The sequence below is a fragment of the Rhinolophus sinicus genome, linkage group LG10 (assembly GCF_036562045.2).
Source record: "Rhinolophus sinicus isolate RSC01 linkage group LG10, ASM3656204v1, whole genome shotgun sequence".
In the NCBI taxonomy this organism is placed as follows: Eukaryota; Metazoa; Chordata; class Mammalia; order Chiroptera; family Rhinolophidae; genus Rhinolophus; species Rhinolophus sinicus.
In genome coordinates, this window is record NC_133759.1 from 76,971,745 (window position 1) to 76,995,179 (window position 23,435).

The following is a 23,435-nucleotide window of genomic DNA, read 5'->3' on the forward strand; positions in this document are numbered from 1 at the left end:
TCAGTGCTAACTAGACAAGGGGCTGCTACAGGGCTGCACCTGCCTTTTGGGGACAAGCCTTTTCCTCTCTATCTCTCCAAGCTCTACAGAGCCTTCCAGGCTCAAATTCCACCTCCTCCAGGAAGCCAACCTGACCACTCGAGCCCCATTGATCTCGCCATTATCTGAGCTCCTTCTGCCCATGGTCTGTACAGACTAATCTAGCAACAAACTTGACTCTAATGATTTCTCAGCTTTTCAAGCAGCCAATGCTCCTGGAGTGGCCTTCTCTGTCCCTCCCCTCTCCATAGCCTGAGATTTAGGTACAGGGTAGATGCTCCTTCAGCAGGCTTTCAGGCTGATCTTAGTGTGGCTGTGGATGTCTGAGACTCAGCCTGTCTCTCTCCCTGTCCCCTCCTCACACTCCTATTCTCCTGACTCACCTGCCCCCCCCCATCTGTGATTCCACCCAGGAGGGCAAGAGGTAGGAGCCATGACTCCATAGGGCAGTGGTTCCCAGACTTTGGAATTTCAGTCCTATAAAATGTCCAAAGAAATTTGGGGGTTGGAGAATGAACAGAGAGTGGCCAAGTTTTTCTTTAGCCAAATAAGAACGTAAAAAAAAAACAAAAAAGCAAATCAATTCTCACCATCATTGCAGTAAAGCTGTTTTCACACCAATGAAACAGAAAGTTCATAATGTCTGATTAAAGGTTAATACTTTATCCTGAGAAAATTTAGCCTTCTTGAGAAAAACAAACCTCAATCACCCTGACTTCTTTCCTTTGTCCATGGGCTGGAGAAAACTTCAGCCCGCATTGGTCTGAGTCCCCTGGAGTGTCATGAATCTGGGGAACTTTGTCCTGGAGGAGGTTCCTGCTCAGCTGGGGTCACCCTCAAATGCAGGAGGACCCCCAAAACCTTTGGATTAGGCAGCTCCCCATTCCCACTCAGCTTTCCCAGAGGAGGCTCATCTGGAAGCCAGAACTTAAAACCTCTGGGGTTTAGGTGGGGAAAGGTCGTGGGTCCCTCCTCCTGTACCCTCTTCCCTCCCGACTCTGCCAAGTCTAGCAGGAGTCCTCCCCCCTCCCCAAGGGCTGAGGTAAGACTGAGCAGCAAGCTTATACCAGGAAAAGGAGACGGGGTGTGGGGGGGGACCTAACAGGCAGGGTCTTCCCCACATCTCCATCACCATATTGAGTGTTTGTGCTCACCACCCCCCTCAACTCCCGGAAGGGAGGAAAAGAGGGCACTCCAGCCCTGAGGTGGGGGGCCGAGGCGCCCCGCTGGGCTGGCGCAGATAGGATCTGAACGCGGAGAAGGACGGCCTTGGCTCTTTGATCCGCAGCCAGCCAGGCTGGACCTGGACCCAGAGGGGCGGCGTGGCCCTCTTCCGTTTGGCTTTGCGCCGCAGCCAGGGGTCCTTGTGCTACTCTGAGCCGGAGAAGCATCCAAGACACTGTCCCTTCCCAAATACCTTCTGCCCCAATTGCTCTCGGGAGAGAAGGGAACGTCTACACAGAATCCAGCACAGAAACCTGCTGGGGGCTGCGGTTTGCTGCACTGCGATCCAGAGGGGCGGGTGTCTCTCCTAGATGCTGAGACGAGGCCAAGCATGCCGTGGAGGCCTGCGTGGACTTGACCCCAGGTGCCTTAGAGATGCAGTGGAAGCTGGCCCAGGTTCCCGCGCTCCGCCGGCTGTCCACCCTGCATCCCGGATCTTGCGAGCCCCCACCCCCCACCCCCCGCACCAGGTTTGGAGTCAATGGGCTCTTCGGGAATGCGACTTCCCGTATTGTTGCTTCGCACGACCCACATCTCTTCCGAAACCCGCAGCCCACCTGTCTGCTTGAAGCCTGGAATCCCGGGGCCACAGGTTCTAGGTGTGGAATTGAGTTGGGAGAGTCGTGGGACGGGAAGGGCGTGACCCCATGGGGCGGCGGGGTCCTTCCTCCTCGTCCACTTGGCTGTTCGCGCCTCGGAGCCGTCACATGGCTGAGAGGCCCTCATTGATGTGTGCTGTATGAGCCCGGCATGCAACAAGCGCTCAATAAATGTGTGACGAGTATACGCTTGTGTTCGCGCTGTGAGTGGGCAGCCTGGAAAGAGGTCTTAGATTGGCTTAAAGCTGGAGAATAGGACTTTGAGGGGGCCTAACCTGCCAATCTGTGGTTTGGGCACAGCCTCCGAGCAGCCCCAAGCTCTAGGAGGCTTCCAGCTCCCAGCCCAGGACGTACTGGGCCCGGAGATAGACACAGTTCACACCTTGTCTCCTGTTCCAAATCGCCTCAAGAGCCTAGGGGACCTGCACTCTCCGCAGTTGGGGTTGAAACCTGGGCGCGGGGCGGGAATCACTAGGTGAGGAAGGGGATTCGCTATCTCCTTTAAAGTCCCAGCATTTCAGGAAAAAGGTGATGCTTTTTAGGCTCGTCCAACACATCACTGGGGTAACGCAAGGGAGAGCGAGCCCTTTAAGACTATGCCCACTGGGCGCGTCGTGGCTTCTCCCCAGAGAGGAGGGGCGGGGCGACTTGGCCCCGCCCCCCGTCCAGACCCGCCCCCGGCGTCCCCGCCCCGCCCCCCGACTCAGCCGGCGGTGCCTTTGATGTTCGCCAGCTCTGGGAGCCGCTCAGCTTGGAGCCCGCGCCCCGCGCCCGCAGCCCGCCCCGGCGGAGTCAGCCCGCGCTCCGGGCTCGGAGGTCCGGACTCCGGGCTCGCCGCCTCCTGGGCCGGCTTCGCGCCCCTCACTCCCGTGCCCCGCGCCTCCGCGGGCGGAGCGCACCATGCCGCAGCTGGACTCGGGCGGGGGCGGCGCGGGCGGCGGCGACGACCTCGGCGCGCCGGACGAGCTGCTGGCCTTCCAGGACGAGGGCGAGGAGCAGGACGACAAGAGCCGCGATAACGCCGCGGGCCCCGAGCGCGACCTGGCCGAGCTCAAGTCGTCGCTAGTCAATGAGTCCGAGGGTGCGGCCGGCGGCGCCGGGGTCCCGGGGTCCGGCGCAGGGGCCCGCGGCGAGGCCGAGGTCGGGGCGGAGGTGAGCGCCGGCCTGCGCACCGCTCCTCCCCTCTGGCCGCCGATCGGGCCTCGGCTCGCGCTGACCCACCCTTCCCTCCCGCGGCTCTCGGAGTCTCCATCCCTCAGAACCCCTCCTGTCCCTGGCCCCCAGCTCTCCCTGCGCCCCTCACGGCCCCTGTGTATCTCCCCGCAGGCTCTCGGGCGGGAACATACTTCGCAGAGACTTTTCCCCGACAAACTTCCAGAACCTCTGGAGGACGGTGAGTTTCTGCACCGCTTGGCTCCCCTCCACCCCCAAGGCCCCGGCCTCCATGGGAGGGAGGGGGCCGAGGTGCTGCCTCCCCAACAACTACAGCTCCAGGAGGCGGTAAAACCGAGGGGGTGGGAGTGTGGGGGGCGGGTTTCCCGGGCGCCGCCGGGCTCGAGTCACTTCCGGTGCCCTGACCTTTATAGGAGTAAACAGACCCCCGCCATCTCCGCCTCCCCTCCTGCCCAGGTGACTGACTAATCCCCTGTCTTGAGGAGAAAGCCTTGGCAGAGGTTCCTTGGCCGCCAGGCAGGGTGGGAGTCAAGTAGGGGCCGCTTGGGGGAGGCCTGGACTCAGGGTTCTTGGGACAAAACCTGGCACTGCTTGCACCCCCAGCCCGTACCTTCTCAAGTCACGAACTTGAAGGCGTCCCCTTAGCAATTCTTATTTTTTTCTCCCGAGAGCAGACAGTCTAGCCCGAGTCGCCCGGGCTGGCGTGTCTGACCCAGCTGTGGTTTTTCCAGGCCTGAAGGCCCCTGAGTGCGCCAGCGGCATGTACAAAGACACCGTCTACTCTGCCTTCAATCTGCTCATGCACTACCCACCCCCCTCCGGAGCAGGGCAGCACCCCCAGCCGCAACCCCCACTGGTAAGTGGCCCCTGCAGCCCAGCCCGCCTTGTGCCTGCTGCCTCCTTGACCAGGTACGTGAGGCGTGGGCACGAAGTGACTTTTGCCTACAACAAAATAGATGGGTGAGAACTCTGCTCTGGTCTCTCTTCCCATTGGTGCGCAAGGGGAGCTGAACCAGAGTACTTGGCTGAAGGCAGGAGGGATGGCCCAGGGTACCCGCCAGCTGTCGGCTCTTGTCTTCCTCGCTTTCTCACAAGCAGGTGCAGGCCCTGTCCTGGTGCTAAGTGATGCTGGGGTGGGGTCTTCTCGGAGAACTTTTGAGCTGAAACCACACCACCCCCACGCTCCCGAGGGTGGCCGTGGGTAGTGTGGTCCCAGCTCTGAGTTTTGTAGTTAGCCTTCTCCCAAAAGCCCAATGCCCCAAGCGTTGGTGCTTAGAGGAACCGCCAGAAAAGCTGATGGGCTTCAGCTCTCCTGGGGGGGGGGGGGTGAGAAACATGCTCTACTTGTCCTGTCCTTATTGGCATGACTGCACCCTTCCTTGTCAGAGAAAGATGCTGAACATGTATGGAAAGTGGGTTTTTATGAAGCTGGCTTGGTCTCAAACGCACCAGGAAGGGTTTGCAGAGGTGTTTCAAATCAGTAGTGTTGTTAAGGAGCCTGTTGAATGAATTTGCAAATTAAGTATGTTTTAAGTACCCAGTGCTTTGTAAAGATGTCGTGATCGTTACAAACCATGTTTTTCTGCCCATTGGTGCAGTTGACCTCAAATGTGAAGGGCCTATTCTGAGTGCTTTGGAGCAGTAAAGCTGCACTGAAACAAAATTCAGATTAGTGTTTCAGATTGTCCTTCGGTGGCCCAAGTTGGGGGTGAGGTGAGAGCTCCTAGAGTACATAAAAGGTTTGGGGGACTCTGGTGGGTGGTGTTGGATGCAAATGTAGGCCCAGTGCAGGTAGGAGACTCACATGGCTAGTGGTGGGGTCACCCAGAGGGAGGAGGGTGACTGCCAGACTGTTTCCAATCCGGAGTGAGGAGGGTTGGTTCTGAGAGCTGTTTCATGCCGAATTTAGTGGAAAGTGAGAAGACATGGAGGCTTCTCTCCAGAAACCCAGGATGGAAAGCCTGGTAGACTGCTGACTCAGGAAATGAGGGCCTTGCCCTTTGGACCCTCATTTTCTCATTCGTAGAAGGAGCATGTTGAATGAGTGTTCTATCTATCTGATTTTCTGCTTTTGGTTGGCTCCATCTATGAGGTGTTTGCTTCCTTCCAAGTCTGTTGGGAGAGGGTTTGTCCACTGACCTTTCCACCTAATGGAGTAGCTCTCCCCAGAGACCTCCACTCCAGATGCTTAACAAAGATGCTTCTTGGGCCCCCTCCAAAGAGTAAACCCTTCTATTTGGGGCCAAGTTGACAGGCCCCACCACTGCCAAACTACTGGCAGGTGAGTTGCTTGCTGGTCAGGGGCTGAGAGCACTGTGGTAGCCGTGACTAGACAAAAGGCCTGGGCCTGAGAACAGGCTGAGCAGGGCGGGCTCCCTTCCAGCTTCTTGAGACTTCACAGTGCTGCAGGAAAAGCAGTGTTTCTGAGTTCCTTTCATGGCGTGGGCAAGTGGTGGGAGAGAGCCCAGAGAGGGACGGCCTCGTTCTCTAGGGGTGTGGTGATGGAACCATTTGGTGTCTTCACTCACACTGGTCAAAGAGGAGGCGGATGGAGGACCAACTCTAGCAGTCAGGAAAGGGGAGGGGGGCAGCGACACGGCCCCAGCACCATTCCCCTGGCCTGGATCATTTATTTTTTCTTAGCTTTGGGGTTTTGCTCACACTACAGCGGGTGCATTTCTACATGTTGCACCATCTCTTAGGATGAATCCCCCGATCCTCCTCCCCAGCCAGCTGCAGCCTCCCACTGCTGGCTTCTGGGAACACAGGACAGGCTCTGGCGCTGACTTTCTGTGCCCTGGTGCCAGCTGCTCCAGTGGGTGTTGACAAGGACAGAGGCAAGGGCCTAAGTTGGGGTGACACTGGGTGCGGAAGATATGCATGAATGTAGTAGAGCCTCTTTTAAGCAAACTCGATAGTTATAAGCAAATAGCAAGTAAGAACGGTTGCTTGTGTTATGCGAAGAGTTGTAACAACATTTAAAATACAGTTGGGTTTTAAAAAGCAAAATTGATTGATCCCTTGCTTTGGGAGCACATTTATCATGGGATTCAAGGTTCATGTGTCTGAAATCAAAAAAGGTACTCTTAACATGGGTCAGAAGCCCCTTGCAGCGGCCCTGAGGAGGTTTTCTCCAAAAGTTGGGCTTTCCTGAGCCCATCTTCAGGGCACAGATGATTTGCTGCCCAGCCCCTGGCCGTGGGCCTTAAGAACTGGGCCTCTGAGAAAATCCAAATGGTCAGCAGTTATGCTGAGGAACTCAAGGCCAATCGCTTCCCTAGACATTGAGGGAAATCCATGGCGCGGATCGACTCTGTCCGCTCTGTCCACGTATGGGTGGAATGCCCCCATGTGGTGACCACATTGGGCCCCTCAGAACAGCCATACTCAAACAGCCAGGAGCAATGGGCCAAGTGACAACCTCACAACCGCCACTAGGCAGAGGCAGGTTTCCTTTTCCAAAAAGTTTGTTTCTTTTTGGTACTTGGCTTCTTGTAAACTCCCTTTGGGGAAGGGGAATTAGGTCAAAGTTTATTTTATGACTGATGTTTGTCAGGCATCTAATGTGGGCTTGCAGACAGTTACTCGTCTAGAGCAGTAGCCCCTGCTTATTTTGGTTTTGTTTTGTTTTGTTCGCTCTGAAACCTGGGTGGGGATGGGGTGGGGAGGTGGGCAGTGGGCTGGTTCTGGGCAAGACTTTGAGGGGCTTTAGGGATGAGTAAGACATCGCTCCTTAGGGAAACCCAGGCTCTTGGATATGCAGGACTGGCGGTCTGCAAATCCTCATCTCAAAAAGAATATGAGGCCACGTCGCTCTTTTGGTCCCTCTTTTGGGCTCCACTTGGAACCTGTGGCCTGGAAGGCTGCTGAGCCTTTTGCCATTTAGATGAAATGTCCAGGATCGGCAAATCCATAGAGACAGGTCACAGATGAGTGGATGCCAGGGGCTGAGAGAAGAGGGGACTGGGGAGTGACTGCTGCTGTCTATAGGGTTTCTTTTTCGGGTGACGAATAGGTTCTGGAGAACAGTGGGGACAGTTGTACAAGCTTGTAAATATACTGAAAGCCACTGTATTGTACACTTTATAATGGTGAATTTTATAGTATGTGAATTACATCTCAGTATTTAAAAAAAGAAAAGGCTGAGTCTTTGACTCTTGTAGGCACTTGGGACTGTTCCCTTTGTCTGACAGCCTTCCTGCTGCCCGGGGTGCGCCCCAAGCGAGGGGTCAGGCATCAGCTACAGGGTAGGGGAGACCAGTTGAATGAATCGTTGGACTCATGCTGGGGCTCCTAGCCATGGGCTTATGTCACCTGACTCCAAGGTGTGAGGTCCAGGTAAGCCTGTACCACCAAGCCCTGGAGGATAGGAGGTGAGGGTCTGAGCAAGACTCAGAGGAAGGAAGTGCTGCTGACGCATGGGCAGCCTATCCAGGGAGCTCTGCAGAGATGCACCACCCAGCCTCCACCGTCCTCCACCCTCAGAGAGCGCTGCACAGCCTTGCTGACGAGGGTTGGTGATGGTTGCTCCCCAGCACTGGTTGGAGTGAAGCTTGTTAGAAGGGAGGCTGGCACAGGCTGGGCACCCAGCTGGACCAGAACCAGCCTCTGCCTCAGATGCCTTCCTGGCCAGAGGAGTGGAGTTGCAGAAGGTCTGGCTGGGGGTGTCCTGGGCAGAGCTGGCCTGGGCCTGGGCTGTGGAAGCGGGTCTGCTGAGCAGCTCCTGAAGGTGCAGCTGTCCGACAGGTGCAGACGGGCCTGGCAGGCACTGGGCTCCCCTCCAGACATCCCAAGTCATCCACTTCTGCACTTCAGTCAGCACCCCCAAACCCAAGCATCGCCATCCCTCACCCAGATGGCAGTTACAGCCTCCTCTAGGCTCCCCCTGCCCCTGCCTTGTTCTGCATCCGAACCCCGACCCTAACCCCCAATCCAGGCTCCACGGAGCAGCCAAATGGGTCCTGTAAAAGCATAACTCAGATCCCATCTCTCTGCTGCTTAACTCCTGCAATGGCTTCCCATTGCTCTTGGAGTGAAGTCCAAGCCACTCAGCACAGCCCGAGTGCCTGGGTGGCCAGCCCTCCCTGTCGGCACCATACTCATCCTCGCTCCCTCGATAGCAGCCGCCAGTGCCGTGATGTGCTTTACAGCCAACGAGTGTCTTCCCTCCCTCAGTGCCTTTGCCCTCGTCTCCTCAGCTGGGAAGTCTCTTCCCCAGCTCTTCACTTGGCCGCCACCTTCTCATTCCTTATTCAGGGCTTAATTCACATGTCACTTCCTCAGCGAGACCTCTGACCATTCGAGTGGTGCCCTCTGTCGTGCCCTTGGGCCTTGGCTGCCTCGGCCGCCCTGGCAGCTCTTCAGGCCAAGCAGTTGGCACTGCTTTATGATGCACTTGCCATGCTTAGACCAAAGGTAGCCCGTCTGTCAGAAGTTACCTGTGAGCTGTAGTGTCCTCATCTACACGGGGAGTGGTGAGCCCTCCTTCCAGAGTCTGAGTGAGGACAGGAGGTGCCCAGGAAGGTGCTGGCGTGGCCTGGACTCGGGGTGGGGCTTTGGCCATGGCTGATCCTTTCTCCCTTGCTGTCCTGGCTCCTCTGGGGCCATTGGTAGGCCCGCGTGGACTCCCATACTGGGGGCTTAAGCTGTTTTGTAAGAAAAAAAAGGGAAGAGACCCATGTGGTCATTGGCCTCTGAGCCATCCTAAGACCTTTGCTCATGCAGCCTGTATGCAGCCCTCGTGTCTTGCCCCGTGCTTCCTTGGGTGTGAGGGTGCGTGTTTGCAGTGCCCCCCTGACTGCCCATGGACAGCGTCTGGGTTTATCCCTCTTGTGGACTGTGTCCCTCATGTGGCTTCAAGTTTGCTCATAGTTTGCCTTCTTTACCAGTGGGAATGATGCTCGGTACAAATCACTCCTCAGCTGCCATTTTCCTGGAGCACAGTGTTCAAGGAGAATTACGGGGTCAGGAGGGAGGAAGAATTCCGGCGTTTGCTTCCCTGCGGGCCCAGTTTCCTGCGGGGTCTGTGCAAGCCTGAGCCTGGCCAACGTGGACTTCCCTCTCTTGTTGTTCATTTAGTAGGTTTGTGGTGGCAGTGGGGCTTAGAAGTTCCTTTGACTTGCATTCTTTTTTGACTTGGGAGGCTGCGTGATACTGGCTGCAATATTTGGAAAGTCTGCAGCCCGCCTCAGCAGCACCCCAGGTGGGGTATGAGTGCCCCCTCGATGCCTTACAGGGCCAGGAAAGCACCAGGAGGGAGGCTCGTCCTGCAGACCTCTGTCCCACCCTGTCCCCAGGGGCTGCAGTTTTCAGGCCACCTGCCCACTTCTCTAACTCAGCAGGGTAGAAGGGCTGAAAGCCCTGGGTTGGTCACTAGGACCCAGGTATTCTTCCCCTGGCCCTACCAGGGTTTCACCAGGCCAGCTTCCACAGCTGTCAAATGGGGGCATTCATACCATCTCTGCCCACCTTCCCAGGTGCCCCAAGAGGCAGGTGTGAAGTTGGGGAGGGCTTGGTGGCCCCTCCCCAAGGCTGCCAGCCGCCCATGCCCTCCTGGGTCTCCTGAGACCCCACCCGACCCCTGCAAGAAACGAGGTTTAGCTGAGCTTTAAGAATGGACTACAGAGGCACTGTCTTCACGTCGAATAACCAACGAGGTGAAGCTCGACCAGGGTGGGCAGAGAGCCCCGTGGAGGGGCAGGGGAGCCAGTCTGCTGAGCCCCCCCGGCACTGCAGTCCTGAAGCCATGCAGTCACACTCCCTCGTACCTTGTGACTGGCTGCTTCCTGCCGCTGTGTACAAACAAGACTCCGTTGGAGGAAACAGGTGTTTTATCAGGTCACAGGGCCCTCCTCCCCCAACGGCAGTGCCCAGATCCTCGGGTAACAGCCCTCTTTCTGCAGGTGGGGACAGTAAGACTAGTTCAGGAAAGGGACTTGTCCAAGGCCCCTTAGAGGGGTGGAAGGTCCACCCTCAAACACCATATCTGCCCGTCCTTGGCTGAGTGGCCCTGGGTAAGTTTCTTAAGCCCTGTGGGCCTTAGTTTCCTTACCCATCTAAAACTGAGGCTAATGAGGGTTCTTTCCTCCTTGGTTACTGTGGAATGGACTGCGATAGTGTATGTGAAGTCCCTGGCACATAGTAGGTGCTTCCTGAGTGGAAGCCCCTATGAAAGTGGCCCTTGTGAAGGATGCCGAGCCAAGTGGGCGGGGTGCTCCTGAAGCCGAGGCTGAACTGGAGCCCGTCACGCGCCCCCTCCCTCAGCCAGTCAGCGCCCTTTGCCTGCTAAACCCAGAATCCTGGGTCCAGATCCTGCTGGCGTTTACTGAGCTCCCCACGCGCACTGGGATGCTTGGCCTTGGCTCAGCGCAGAGAGGGCGACCGCCTTTGCCCTCCCAGGGCTATCCTGGCAGGTGAGGCAGAGACTCCTGGAGGCTCAGAATTGACTTGGAGGTTCTGCCCAAGTTTGATAAAGGCGCTGAGGAGGGAGAGAGGCCAGTGGGGGGGGGGGGGGCAGCCAGGAAGGCTTCCTGAAAGGGAGGTCTGTGCAGGTGCGAGTGGTAGAATGCTCTAGGTGTGCGGGAACAGCTTGAGCTGAGGGGTGAGGCAGATATCAGTATGTTCTTGGTCACTGGAAGGGCGGCCTGAAGCGCAGGTCTATGAGGGGCACGAGGTGAGGCTGGAGAGGGGGGGCCAACACCGGGGCCCAGCATGTGACCTTCGTGCACAGGCCCTGCTGGTTCCGGAGCCTGGGAGGGGCTCGTGGGCACATGCGGGGTGTGGGCAGCACGATGGGCAGGGGGTGCCCACCAGCAGATGGTTTGAGTTGGACATGGAGGGCCAGGCAGGCAGAGCTTGTGGCTGGAACAGGGTGGGCGCTAGAAAGTACAGGGGTGATTGGAGCAGTACAAGGGGGTAGGCTTCGGGGAGACCTAAGCGCGCTGGCGAGCGCAAGGCAGGAGGGCCTCAGAAATGGAAGTTTCCATTGCGTATAATTTCATTTGACTCGCAGTCTCTCTCTCTCCAGGGTCCTAAGTCCAGGGTTTTAGCCCCCTGTTTACTGAGGGGAACTGAACCCCAGCAGTCAGCCAGGGTGCAGAGAGCGCCTCTCATGAGCGTGTCTCTAGCAGGACTCCCAGCTCCCAGGAGTCTGGGGAGGGGCAGCTCTGAGAACCCAGGACCTTGTTAGCTTCTTCCTTCAGGCCGTTTGCTGCCTTGGCTCGCTGACCTATGGTGCTTGGGTTTCGGACCTGGGTGCCGCCTCCCTCCCTTAAAAAGGTGTGGCCCCCATCATCCTTGGCTCACAGGAAGTCTCTGAGCTGCAGCTGGGTGGGTTTGTTCTGATCAGAGGGTTTGGCCCTTTCTGATCCTGTGGAACATGGGGCTCCTCTTGGCTCAGTCCCCTGGTGGGTGGAGAGACTGTCCCTTGCTGGATAGGGGCCCTGACCTGGTGTGGGGCTGAGAAGGGCGTGAGTCCGGCCCTCTCCTCTGGGGAGGCGGCCCGGGTAGCCTGTCCCACCCATGGTGACTGCCTGCCTGAGCTGTGTCAGCAGACATGGCTTTCAAGCCCAGAGGGAGGCTGGTGACACACAGCCTTCATGCCATGGCCACCTCCACAGCCAGAGCTCCCCCGAGATCCGAGGAAGCCAAAGAAGCTCCTCTGTCCCCCTCACCCCCCATTAGAGCGACCAATTCTTTCTCCCAGGACAAGAGCTGTCTGGGCCCCGCACTATTTGCTTCCAAAGGACGGGTGTACGGCGGTGGCTGCAGGCATGGGTGGGCAGGCTGTGGCCCCAGGGAGCAGTGGGCAGTGGGGTTGGCACACGTAGGGCTGCACGTCTGCGCTGGCCTAGCCGGGGGTGGCAGGTTGTCTCTTCCTTGAAAACCCTGTTTGCCTCTGAGGCCAGGGTCATGATGGAGAAGGAAGCCAGGGCACCAGGGCCACCTCTCTGGCTGTATGACCTTGAGCAAATCTGTTAACCTCTCTAGGTCCCAGTTTCCTCCTCTAAAGTGGGGGTGGGGCCCCCTGGCCCTGAAGGGTCTCGGGTTCAGTTAGTATTGGCTGCAGGGGCCTGCCGCTTGGCTGGGCCTCAGGTGGGCTTGCTGGGCATTGCAAGGGCTGCTTCAGGGCCATCCTCCTCATCAGGCAAGAAGGGATGGTGGGGAATGAGGGACAGGTGACAGGAGTCCAGGCTCAGGGTATTCTGACTAACTCTGACCTGGCTCTGGTGGCAGCAGGCCCAGCCTCTCTGTCTGCTGGGCCGCCATCTGAAACGCATTACAGATGCTTTGTAAACTCCACATCATTCGGCCACATGAAAGCCTGGGATCTAAAAATAGTCACTCCCAGAAGACGCCCCGCATTGGTGAGGCTCAACTGACCTCTGCACGCACACCCACCACTAGGCCATCTCCCTTGCCAGGGAGCCCCAACTGGCAGCACCACACCCACCCACCCTCCCAGCGTGGGCAGCCACTGCCTGGGGGCACTTTATCTGAGCACAGATCTCATCTAGCTGGTCAGAGCTTCAGGCCCCAAGGCCTTACCCAGGGCAGCCTGTCTGGAGGAGCCAGGAGGAGGCAGCCGAGGGTGATTGGTGGCCCCAAGGACTGTCTTCCCAGCACCATCCAAGCCTGGAATGCCCAGGGGACAGAAGCTCATGGGAAGCCACTGAAGCCATCTTACCATGAGGACACAGGGCCCTGTGGAGGGGGAGCAGGAAAAGCGGCCTTGGCTCCGGTCAGATGCTGGACAGCAGGGCCACTGGCTAATGTGCTGGTGTGAGAAGGGCAGGGGCTTGCCCAGGACCCAGTGCTGGTGGTGGAGCGCCCGCCCAGCAGGAAGGGAGGGCGGCTGTGGGCGGCCAGGCTGCTAGGCTTGACTCTTTGCCCTGCTTTCTGTGGGTTCCTTCTCCCTATGGTCTCCATGACCAACTGCAAACCACTCTTTTCCCTAAAAATAAACATGCTTATGGGATTGGGGGAAGCTTTGTAGCTATCAAAGGAAATAATAGGGTGTTTAAGAAAATTACATTGCGTTTTAAATAACCAGCATGAAAGTCATTAAGTTTGAAGTTTCATTCAAATCAGATGGCTCTGTGGCTGCCCGGTGGCCAGGCAGGCAGAGGGTGGGTGGGCCCTCGGGGACGCTGAGAGAGGCAGCCCGGGGAGAGCTTTGCAGCAGTACTGAGGTCTCTGGTGGGGACAGCCGGGGGTCCAGGCGGCGTGGCCACTGAGTGTGTGCCAGGCTGCGGCAGCCACCCCAGAGCTTGCTGGCAGGGTTTGAATCAATGTGCAGCCCAGGAGCCACCCAGCTGTGGTGGGCAACCCCATGGGTGGGGCTGGGGGGTGACCACAGTCCACAGGGTGTGGGGACAGATGAAGCTGGGATGGCTTTGGCCGCAGGGTTGATGGCAATGTTGAGGTGTGGTTTCAGGGATGCTGTTTCAGATCAAAAGGGCTGGCGAGGATGTGCAGGGCCTGGGCCACATGTGTCCCCACATGTGTCCTCTTCAGTGCTGGAATCGCAGTGCCCAGCATAGGGCACGGCACACGGTAGGTGCTCAGTAAACAGCTGTTGAAAGAGGCACAGCCACAGCAGGAGCGCATGTGTCTAGAACTTCGAGTGCCAGGCCTCCTGTGCCAGGGGTTTTTAATTCCAATATCAAGATCCTTACAAGAAGCCAAGGAAGGAGATACTTGTAGTTCTCTTATTTTGCAGACGGGGAAACTGAGGCTTAGAGCGGTTAATCTAGAATGTGCGAGTACCTGGCAGAGTCAGGACTTGGACTCAGGTCTCTTTGATCTCAAAGCCCATGCTCCTCACTGCTCTGGCCCTTTGCTCTTGAATGTGTGGAGACGGGCACTGCAGGCGGAGAAGCTGAGCGTTACCCCACTCCTGTTGGGCTTATGATCTGGAACCAGCTGGAATCCTCTGGCTCCAAGGAAAGACTCAGCCCTCACGGCCCCCGCTGGGTGTGGCCTCATAGTTCTGGGTCTGGGTCAGGGCTGGACCCTTCCTCACTGGACGCCTGGCCCTAGTGAGAGCCATCCCAGGGCCAGAAAGTTTGTGTTTCTTGGTTGGAGGCAGGAACCAGGGCTTCCAGAATAAACGTTACCTGGAAAAGTGTTTATAAATGACATTTAAGATTGAATCAGGTTTGATACATGACAAGGACAGCGCCTGGTCCTAGCTTAGCTCAGAGCTCACTGTTGGACCTCTCTGGGGAAGGTGCCCTCCTCTGTGTGGTCTGGGGTGGGGTTAGAGGGTTTTCTAGGCCCTGAGTCACTGAGAACGGCTGGACTGGGGAAGCCCAGGGCTCCCCCGAGTGTGCCCCCTGCCGCGCTCCCACCAACTGGAAAGCTGGGAATCAGAGCTGCCTGCCAGGCCCCTGGGCATTTCGAGAGCAGTTTCTCTTTGTATCACTGTCCTCCTCTGCCTCCTGCTCCCTGCCTCTGGTCATCGAGGGCCAGTCAGGAGCTCAGCAGTCAGGCCCAACAGCAGTCGGGCAGCAGTCCAGAGGAAACCGGGGGCCGGCGGCCCCAGCTTGACAGAAAGGCTGGCTTTCCTGAAAAGCCTTGGTCTAGGGACATGCTTGCCTTTGTCATTATGAACTCACTTAATCCTGACATCAGTGCCATGAGATGTGGACATTGTGCAGATGGGGCCCCTGAGGCACGGAGAAACTGGCACCTTCTAAGGACTGTTCGAGAGACTTGAACCCAGGCATTTACCTCTGTTCCCTGCCTTTACCACCAGGCTACCTTGCTGCTTAGGCAACATGTGTCCGCTCGTTTTTGATAAAAGGGGTTTTAGAGCTACAGCTGGGTCCCTTTGGCTTCCCCGCCTCATCCCTCCCCACACCTCACCCCTAGGAATTTGGCATTTTGCCCTCTCCCTTGTATTTTTATACTGTTACACCCAGGTGTATATCTGTAAGAGCTGTTTGGTGTGGTTTGGGGACCCCTTAACTCAGCCTCGTTAGGAGGCTCTACTCTAGCAAGAGGGCCCCTGTGGCAGTTGGAGCAGCCCTGCCCTCCCCGCTTACACAACGCTGAGGGGCTTGGCTGGGAGCTCGCTGGGGCCTGAAGCCTCCAGCAGCTCCTTTCCACTCCTTGCCTTCATTCCCTTCAGCTAAACCATTGGCCTGAGTCCAGGCCGAGCCCCCAGGGCCTTAACTGGCAGTAGCTGCACGGGTTAGATCCGTGTGAGCATCCATGACCCCGAGCCAGAAGCGTCCTCCTGGGGCTGGTGCAGGCAGCTGGACAGACCAGGTGGCTCTGGGACCCCGTCTTGTCTTTGCTCCCCCGAGGCTGGCAGGAATGCAGTGCCCAGACGGGGGATGAGATCTCCAAGTTGCTCCCTCCCACCCTCGCACCATTGCTGACCATTAGCCTCCACCCCTCTGGGCCCTGGCAGGGCTGTCCCAGCTCTCATTCCTAGGTGGCACTCTTACCCTTTTAGACAAGCCCTGGGGAGAGCCACCCCTGCTGCCAGTGGCTGTCCCATCCCTGCTTCTCACACGTGGAAGGGGAGAGCACGGGCCAGACCGTGCAGGAAGATGACCTCTCAGGTTTCCTTTAGTCATTTAGGACTGAGAACCCAAATCCCCTCCTACGAGGACGGGGTGAAGGCTCCCTTCACATAGGGCTAGGTGGGGATCAGAGCCACGTTCTTGGCAGGGTGTTGCTGGCAAAATTGGTGCTCCCAACTCCCCAGTGGCCTGGAGAGCCAGTGTAGGGGAGAAAGGAATCGGGAGACCACGTGGCTCCCGGGCCTCACCTGTGTCCATGTTGGCACACTGCCAGCTGGCCTGGGAGGTCTGTCACTGAGGGGTCAAGATCTCTGCCCAGGAACCCAAGGGCTGGATGCAAACCCGGATCTGGCACTACTTGCCGGGAGACCTTGAACGAGTCCTTGAACCTCTCCGAGCTTCCATTTCTTCCTCTGCGAAGTCTGCACACACACGACACAGCGGTGGGGAAGGCTGGTGGGATTCCTGTGGGGGAGGGACCGCTGCGTGCTAGGCACACAGCAGGCTGGGGTGGGTGGGGGCTGCCATCTCTGAGTCTGCACCTCTGCCGTTTTCTTCTTGCCTTTTCTACAAAGCCACATGACTCTGCTCCCAGGGGAATAAAGCCTCTAAGTCCCTCCAATGCTTCCTTCCCCAGAGCCTTGCTTGCCCTACTGCTCTGACGTGTCCTGGACTGCCTCAGCCCACGGCGGGCTCCTGGTTGGCCGGGCACTGCGGGCGAGCTGGGTGAGTGACTGTCTCAGCGGGGGGCTCCCCCAGGCTGCTGCAGAGTCCCCAGACAGTGTGTTGTAGCATCAGCTCGCAGCTCAGCTGCAACAGCTCCCGGAAGCTTATATTTTCCTCTAAAAACATCCTGTCCTGAGGGGCGTTCACCTCAAAGAGGAGGAAGGAAAACACAAACGAATGCATAGAAACCACGGGAGGCCGTGGGCCAGGCCACTCAGCTCAGTGAGGCTCAGCCAGCTCCGAGGGTGCCTCGGGGCTGGGTGGGTCTAGAGCAGGCCTGTGGTTTGCCAAGGCTGCATGCAGGGACTCCGGTCTTCACCTCTGCTGTGGCAGGGCCCTGTTATCTGATGGACTGGCCACACGCACCTGGCAGGGCTCTGCACAACCATGGCAACAGCTCTGCTGGCAGGCGGGACCAAAGCCTCCTGGTCCACAAGGGTGTAGTCCAGCCATCCCCCAGCCCTCCAGCTCACCGGGCCATCCCGCCGCAGCTCCGTGCTCTGTGGTGGGCGTCTGGCACAAGGTGTCCAGCACACTGTGGGCGGGGAGCTGGCGGGCCATCCTCAGGAGAGCACCATGTCCTGGGCAGCAGGGCCCAGAGCGGGGGTTGGGGATAAAAGGGCATGCACCTCGCTGCGGTAGATCTGCAGGAGCCCATAAATCGAGGCCTGCCTGACAGACAGGCGAGTCCCTTTTGAAAGGTCTGGGGGCCTGCTCCCCTCTGGGAAGTTCATCCTCATGGTCTCAGGCCTTAGGGAAGCTTCCCACTCAGCAATGGGACAGATTCCTTAGCACTTAAGCAAGTGGTGCTTAATGGTGATGGACAGTAGACGTCAGCTCCAGACACAGAGGTCCGAGGGAGCTGTGGGGCTGCCTGATGGGCCCTGTTTCAGGGAGGAGCCTGGAGGAACGCATCGAGGGCAGAGTAGACGGCCAGGGCTGGGCTCTGGATGGAGCCTGGCAATGTGGGGACCTTTTGAGCAGGGCCACTAAGCGGGGGTAGAGGGCCCCTGGGCCAAGGAGATGACACCCAGCCTGCATTATGCTCCTCCCCCATCCATGTGTGCTGGCATGGGCCTGGGTGTCTGTCTAGAAGAAGGGGCACTTTTTCTCATTAGCACAAGGGCACCATATGAACTAGTGGTGGACCTGGCTTTGACTGTGCCTGGTCATTCTTTTTTTGTTAATTTTTATTTATTTTAAGTGTGTTTTTCCAGGACCCATCACCTCCAAGTCAAATAGTTGTTTCAATCTAGTTGTAGAGGGCGCAGCTCACAGCGGCCCATGCGGGGATCGAACCGGCAGCCCTGATGTTACGAGCCCCACGCTCTAACCAACGGAGCTAACCAGCCACCCCTGCCTGGTTATGCTGACTCCCAAACTTTACAGGCAGGAGAAGATGGGGTAGGAGGAGACCTGGGATGTCAGGTGCCAGGCAGGATGTCCCTGAGTCCAAGCAGTGTCCCCTCCTCCCCGCCTGTGTGCTGCTGTGACCCTGTGCCCAGCCCCCACCCCAGCCCGGGTGCTGTCCAGTGCTGCCACATTTTCCCTAAACGCTGGCTCACACTGGGAGGGCCCCACCCACCTGTACTACTACACACCCAATTTTGAGAGCCCGGCTTTAATTTATGTAAAAAACAGTTCAGGGTACAATCGCAGACACCTCAGGGAGGGCATGAAGACAGGTGTACAGTACAGCAAAGCCAGGTCAGTGTTAGAGCCAGCGGTCCTTAGCAGGGGACCCCCTGCTCGAACAGGGAGGGCAGGAAAGGATTCCAGAAGGAAGTCTCATCTAGGATGATGCCTGGAAGATGGATGGGAATTGGCTAAGCCAAGCGGGGGCGAGTTCTCCAGGCAGAGGGAACATGGCCCTCGGCCAGCAGCCCTCAGTGGCTGAAGCACAGAGTGAGAGGAGGGGAAAAATGAGATTGGTTCCCTGGCGTCGCTGAAGACCCCGAGAGCCCATAAAGGGGCCCCCAGCACTGACTTGTTGGGGGGCTGTGTGACTACAGACAACTTTCTCAACCTCACTTCTATCATGGTACAATGGGAAGGGTAATGCCAGCCTCAAATTGGTTGTCACATGTGGCACTTACAGGATTCAGTTTGCCACCTCCGCACGTGGCAGAACAATAACTATCAATAGTCTACCTTCCTGTCTAGTCAGCCTCTGCCCCAGAAGGAACGTGAGGCTTGAGGTGTGGGTCTGCCACTCCTTCTGTGGGCTTGTCTCCAAGAGCCTCACCCCAGCTCCAGAGAAGGCATCGGAAACCCCCAGGAGCCAGTAGCTGAGACACTGGAGTCAGCTCCGTGGCAGATGAGTGGGTGAGGCATGCAGGAGTCCTAGGGGCCTTTATTCCACGAGTCGTAGTGAACGTGCTGAGGACAGAATCTGGACAGGCAGCAGTGACTCACAAGCCGAGTCTGCTTTCCGGGACCCCCAGGCTGACCTCTGCGCAAGGGGGCATCTCTGCCTGCTGGGCTGGTGGAACCCCACTCGGGTCACAGTCCTTCCCAAGGAAGTGACTGTTAGACTGAAGTCAGAATGAGAAGCCAGTCTGCAGACAGCAGGAGGAAGTATGGAAAGTTGTGAGGAGAGGGAGAAAGGGCTGGGTAGAGGTGCTAAGAAACAAGAGCTGGGCACCTGGGCAGGAGAAGAGCAGGCCTGAGGCTGAGCATGGCAGGGGTGTAGCTGTGCGATGGTGAGCAGGGGAGATGTGGCCTAAGGCCCTGGGGGCCGCGTCCAATGGTCGCCATCAGGCGGGCTCCTGGTGCCAGCAGCCCTGGCAGGCAGGGGGTGTGGCCAGAAGCCCCATCCCAGGGGTCCCAGAACCTGCTGGAGCATTTTTAGGGTCAGAGAAGCACTGGTTCTGGTAACTCTGACCAGCTAGGCTGAAGAAAGGAAGAGACTGGGTTTAGGACGGGAACCCCCTCCCCTGTTCCCCTTGTTCAGTTTATGAGAACCACAGGACCTTTGCAGTAGAGTGGGTGGAATCCCAGCTCTGCCACTTACTAGCTGTGTGACCGTGGGCAAGCTATATAACCTCTCTGTGCCTCACTTTCCTCATCTATCAAATGGGGATAGTAGTTGTACCTATTCCATAGGTTCAGTTTAAGGGTATGTGAGTTAAACTGTAAGGTGCTCAGAACTATGCTTAGCACATGGTAAACACGCAGCTGTCATTAGCAGATGCTGCTCTCAGCCTGACACATAGTAGGAGCTCAGTAAATACCTCCTGATTGAATGTGTCTGCCAACAGCGATCAAGGAGAATCCTGGTGCATGTGTGGCGGGTGGGAGCGGATGGATGGGTTTCTCCTGGCACAGCCCCCTACCACAGGAGGCCTTCTCGGGAAAGCCTGGTCAGGCCTGACATGCTCCCCCAACCTCAGGCTTGAGGCCAGAGGAAGCAGCAACTTTCTTCGCTGGGAAAGTGTTGTGGGGCTCAAGCGCTTGGGGGTTTTCAGAGTCAACCGTCGGAGGCAAGGGAGTTTCTCTGTTGGCGGTGGCAAGGGCTCTCGGTGCACACAGCCTGCAAGCAGACCGCTGCTGCGGTCTGCAGGGAAAATGCAGACTGTGTTTATTTTTCACCTGAGCCTGCAGGAAGTGGAGGAGGGGGTGAGGAGGGGAGGCGGGGGCAGCCCAGCCAGGCCCAGGCTCAACTTCAGAGCAGAGGAGACCTACCTCAGGAGTCCCTCGTTTCCACCTCTGCTGGCCCAGCCCTGCCCTTGGGCCCCTTCCTGGGTCCAGTCTGCTCAGCAAGAGGGCATGCTGGGGCACCAGAGTGAGGGGGTTCCGGGCATGGGCTAACGAACATACCCCAGGCGGAGGAGGCCCACCTTTGGGACAGTCGCTTTTGGGTCGGCTTGGGGAAGAGCAGGAAGGGCAGCTCTGCTGAGACTAGCCACATGGCCCCAGGGTCTCGGAGTCCGGGACCCATCCTGGAGTCGGGGGGGCAGGGGGACGGGGACGGGGCCCCGGGGTGTCTGATCAAGGAGCATGGACAGCTGTTGTGTCCTTCTTGCATGTATACACTCCCTCCACTAAGCTGTGGGCACTGAGTGTCCACTCTGCTCAGCACTCGGCACTCAGAGGGAAGGAAGATGACGCGGTGCCATCGAGATGCTCAGGGTCCTTTCCTTGGAGGCCGGGCACAGTCACCAGCGGGAAGGAGCGGAAGGGAGCTCCGTCACTGGGCTCCCACACACGACCAAGCCTTAAGCGACCCCTCTTTGTTGTCTGGGCAACCTGGCCCTGGACAGCCTTGTGCTGAGGCCGTAGAGCGGGACGTTCCACTGGCTGAATAGACGGTTCCCCCTGGCTGCCATCCCCAGGCACGGAGGCAGCGGGGAGGGAGGCCGAAGGGCAGCCTGCATGAACGTGAGAAGGACTGACTGGTCAGGCCCTCGGCCCCCTGGCCTGGAGGCCTGGCCACCTCGGGGCCTCCAGCTGCCGGCAGGCTCTCTGCCCAACCCTTGCCCACCTGGCACCTTTCCTGTGGTTTGGCTGCAGACTCCTGTTTGCAGGATGAGCCCTTTGTCCACCAGGCAGTGCCCCCGCCCCTCCCCACTGCCTGTCATGCCCATACGTACTAGGCCAGAGTCTAGTCTCAGCTGGATTCTGCGGTCTCCTAGGCCTGGCCTGAGCTGTGCTGCAACCTGGGACTAACTATTACGGCCAAGAGGGTCAGCTCTAGCCCTCTCTCAGGGCTTCCTGGCCAAAGCTAGCCCTCCTCAGGGAGGGTGGTTTGCTGAGAAACCTCGCTGTGGGCAGAGTGGGACTCTGGACTGCCTTCCTAGAGCTGGCACCTTGGACCCCAGGCTCTGCTACTAAGACTTTCCAGGGACAGAGCTGCAGCCAGTCTTACAGCCCTGAGGTCCAGTGAGCCAGAGCCAGGGCTAGATGGCAAGGCCTTCTCTGAAGCAGATTAGACTCGAAAGTCCCCTGGTCTGGAGGGACCTGTGGAGGGTGTTCATTCTACCTATTGGGCTGTGGCTCCAGGTGTTTGTGCCTTCAGGTGGGGAATGGTGGGATGCCTGCTACCAGGGTCGCAGGTTTCTAAGGGAGTCCGTCTCTGGCTGCCATGAAGCCTGGGCAGGGCTGCCACTGTGCTGGGAACCTATCAGGATGAAAAGGCCCCCGAGGTTTCCAGAAAGCTTCCCACCTTCATAGGCCCTCGTCTCCTGCTCCCCCAAATTCTAGGATTACAGCAGAAGTTTTGCCTCTGTGATCAGTGAGGTAGGCATGGCTGATATTCTCATCCTCAGTTTACAAGGGGCAGACTGGCCCCGGAGCCTGTAGTGACAAGGTCAATGCAAAGGTCAGCAAGCCTAGAGCTGGGCTTCCCAACCGACTTCACATCATGGCACACTTAAAAATGATTCCTGGAGTGACTGGAGAAGGAGGCTGGAGGCTGAAGCACCCATGGGAAGTCCTGGGCATAGCGAGCACGGAGCAGAGGGCAGGGTAACGGGGTTCGAAGTGGAGTGGGGGCCTGAGCATGTAGAGCTTTGGAGGCCCCGGTGAGGCTGCTGGTGCCTCCAGGCGGAGGAATGACATGGTCTGATTGATGAGGTTGGCGGATGGAGGCCTGATGGCGGGGCAGGGGGCGCTGCTTCATCCAGGTGAGAAGCAACTGCCTTGGCCTGGGGGGGGGGGACCGGGAGGGAGGAGGAAGTGGGTGGATTCTAGATACATTTTGAAAGTGGAGCCATTAAGATTTGCTGACAAATTGAATGGTGTGAGAGAGAAAGAAAAGTCAAGGATGACTCCCAAACCTTTGAGCAACTGGAAGGATGGAGCTGCCATTCACTGAGGAAGGTGGAGAGGAGCGTTTGAGGCCAGAAGTCAGAGGTTCTGCTTTGGACACGCTGAGTTCGAGTAGTATTTTAGACCTTTCAGGCGAGTTTCTGCGTGGGCATTTGGAGAGGAGTTCTGGGAGAAGTGGGGGCTGGAGATACAAATGTACAGTCTTCTGATGAAGACACTTAAAGACGTGAGCTTGGATGGGAGTAAGGGTAGGTAAAGATCCGAGAGCCAATTTCAGGTCAAGTCAGCAAGAGGATGAGGAGAGAAGAAGCTGAGAAAGGAGTAGCCTGTGAGGTTGGAGGAAAATCAGGAGAGTGTAGCATTCTGGAAGCTAAGGAAGAAACTTTTTCAAGGAGGAGGGAGAAATCCATTGTGTCCAAGGCTGCCGAGATGTCAAGTAAAAGGAAGACAGAATTGCCCACGTTGTTCAGCAACAATGTACGAGTCACTGGGCTCCTTGACAAGTCAGCCGGTGAAATGAAAGGGCAGAGACTGGCTGGGTTGGTGAGAGGACGAGAGCCGAGAACTGCAGGCAGTGAGTGGGGGCAGCTCTGCTGGGGTCTATAGTCAAGGGGGTGAAACATGAGGTGGTAGCTCGGGGGCATTTACAGGGGAGACAGATGGCAGCCTGTTGGGACCCTGGTGGGAATGAGCCTGGGCTTACAGTGCAGGGCGCCGTGCCTGGCATGTGGCAGGTCCTCGGTATGTGACGGATTCACGAGCCCGCTCTGCCTGCCAGCCACCTGCAGGCCTGAGGATCCTACACCCCACCTGCCACTCCCACGCACTCTCAGCCTGTCACCGTGGCATCTGGCGTTAGTGCTGGGGATAAAGGAAAAGCCTGCGAGTGGCATGAGCCTCCCCAGCTTGCTCAGGCAACAGGGAAGCCACAGCACCCAGGGCCTGGGGACGCCGTGGTCCTGTCCTCGTCCTCCCCAGGTGATGCTGCCAGGAGTGCCTGCCACCTCCCGGCAACACCCGCAGCGTACTCCTGTGCGGCCGGCACCGGAGGCGGGGAGCACGGCGGCGCTTCCCCCACACCTGTGCGTGAGGGGCTCTGACGTGCTCCTCCTTCATCCCCTAATCTGAGTAGCTGAGCTGTTTCGCACTTGCCTGCTTTATCCTCACAACCACCTTGTGATTGTTTGACAAGGAAATGGATGCTCACGTATGAAGTCCTTGAAGGCCACACTTCGAACTAGGGTCTGCACGTGGTCGGCCCGCTCTTCCTCAAGCTCATGGTGGGGAGCCCTGCCCTGCCCAGGGCCCACAGGGCTGCCAGCCTGCCCTGCCCCAGGAGGCCGCCAGGCGGGGCGGGGGCTCTAGTCAGAAG

General features: G+C 57.9%; 1 protein-coding gene across 7 annotated transcripts in view; it reads left to right on the plus strand.

Moving 5' to 3' along the window:
- Positions 1 to 2,564: 2,564 nt before the first annotated feature.
- The window catches only part of TCF7 (transcription factor 7), a 31,733-nt gene continuing 10,862 nt past the window's right edge, over positions 2,565 to 23,435 (plus strand). For 5 of the 7 annotated variants that reach the window (XM_074313511.1, XM_074313512.1, XM_074313510.1 and 2 more), the window contains exons 1-3: positions 2,565 to 3,014; positions 3,189 to 3,255; positions 3,767 to 3,891. In XM_074313511.1, the coding sequence (XP_074169612.1) occupies positions 2,763 to 3,014; positions 3,189 to 3,255; positions 3,767 to 3,891 (444 nt within the window). In that variant the 5' untranslated portion in view covers positions 2,565 to 2,762. The remainder of the gene's footprint in view (positions 3,015 to 3,188; positions 3,256 to 3,766; positions 3,892 to 23,435) is intronic. The other 2 variants (XM_074313515.1, XM_074313516.1) reach the window with 2 other exon arrangements.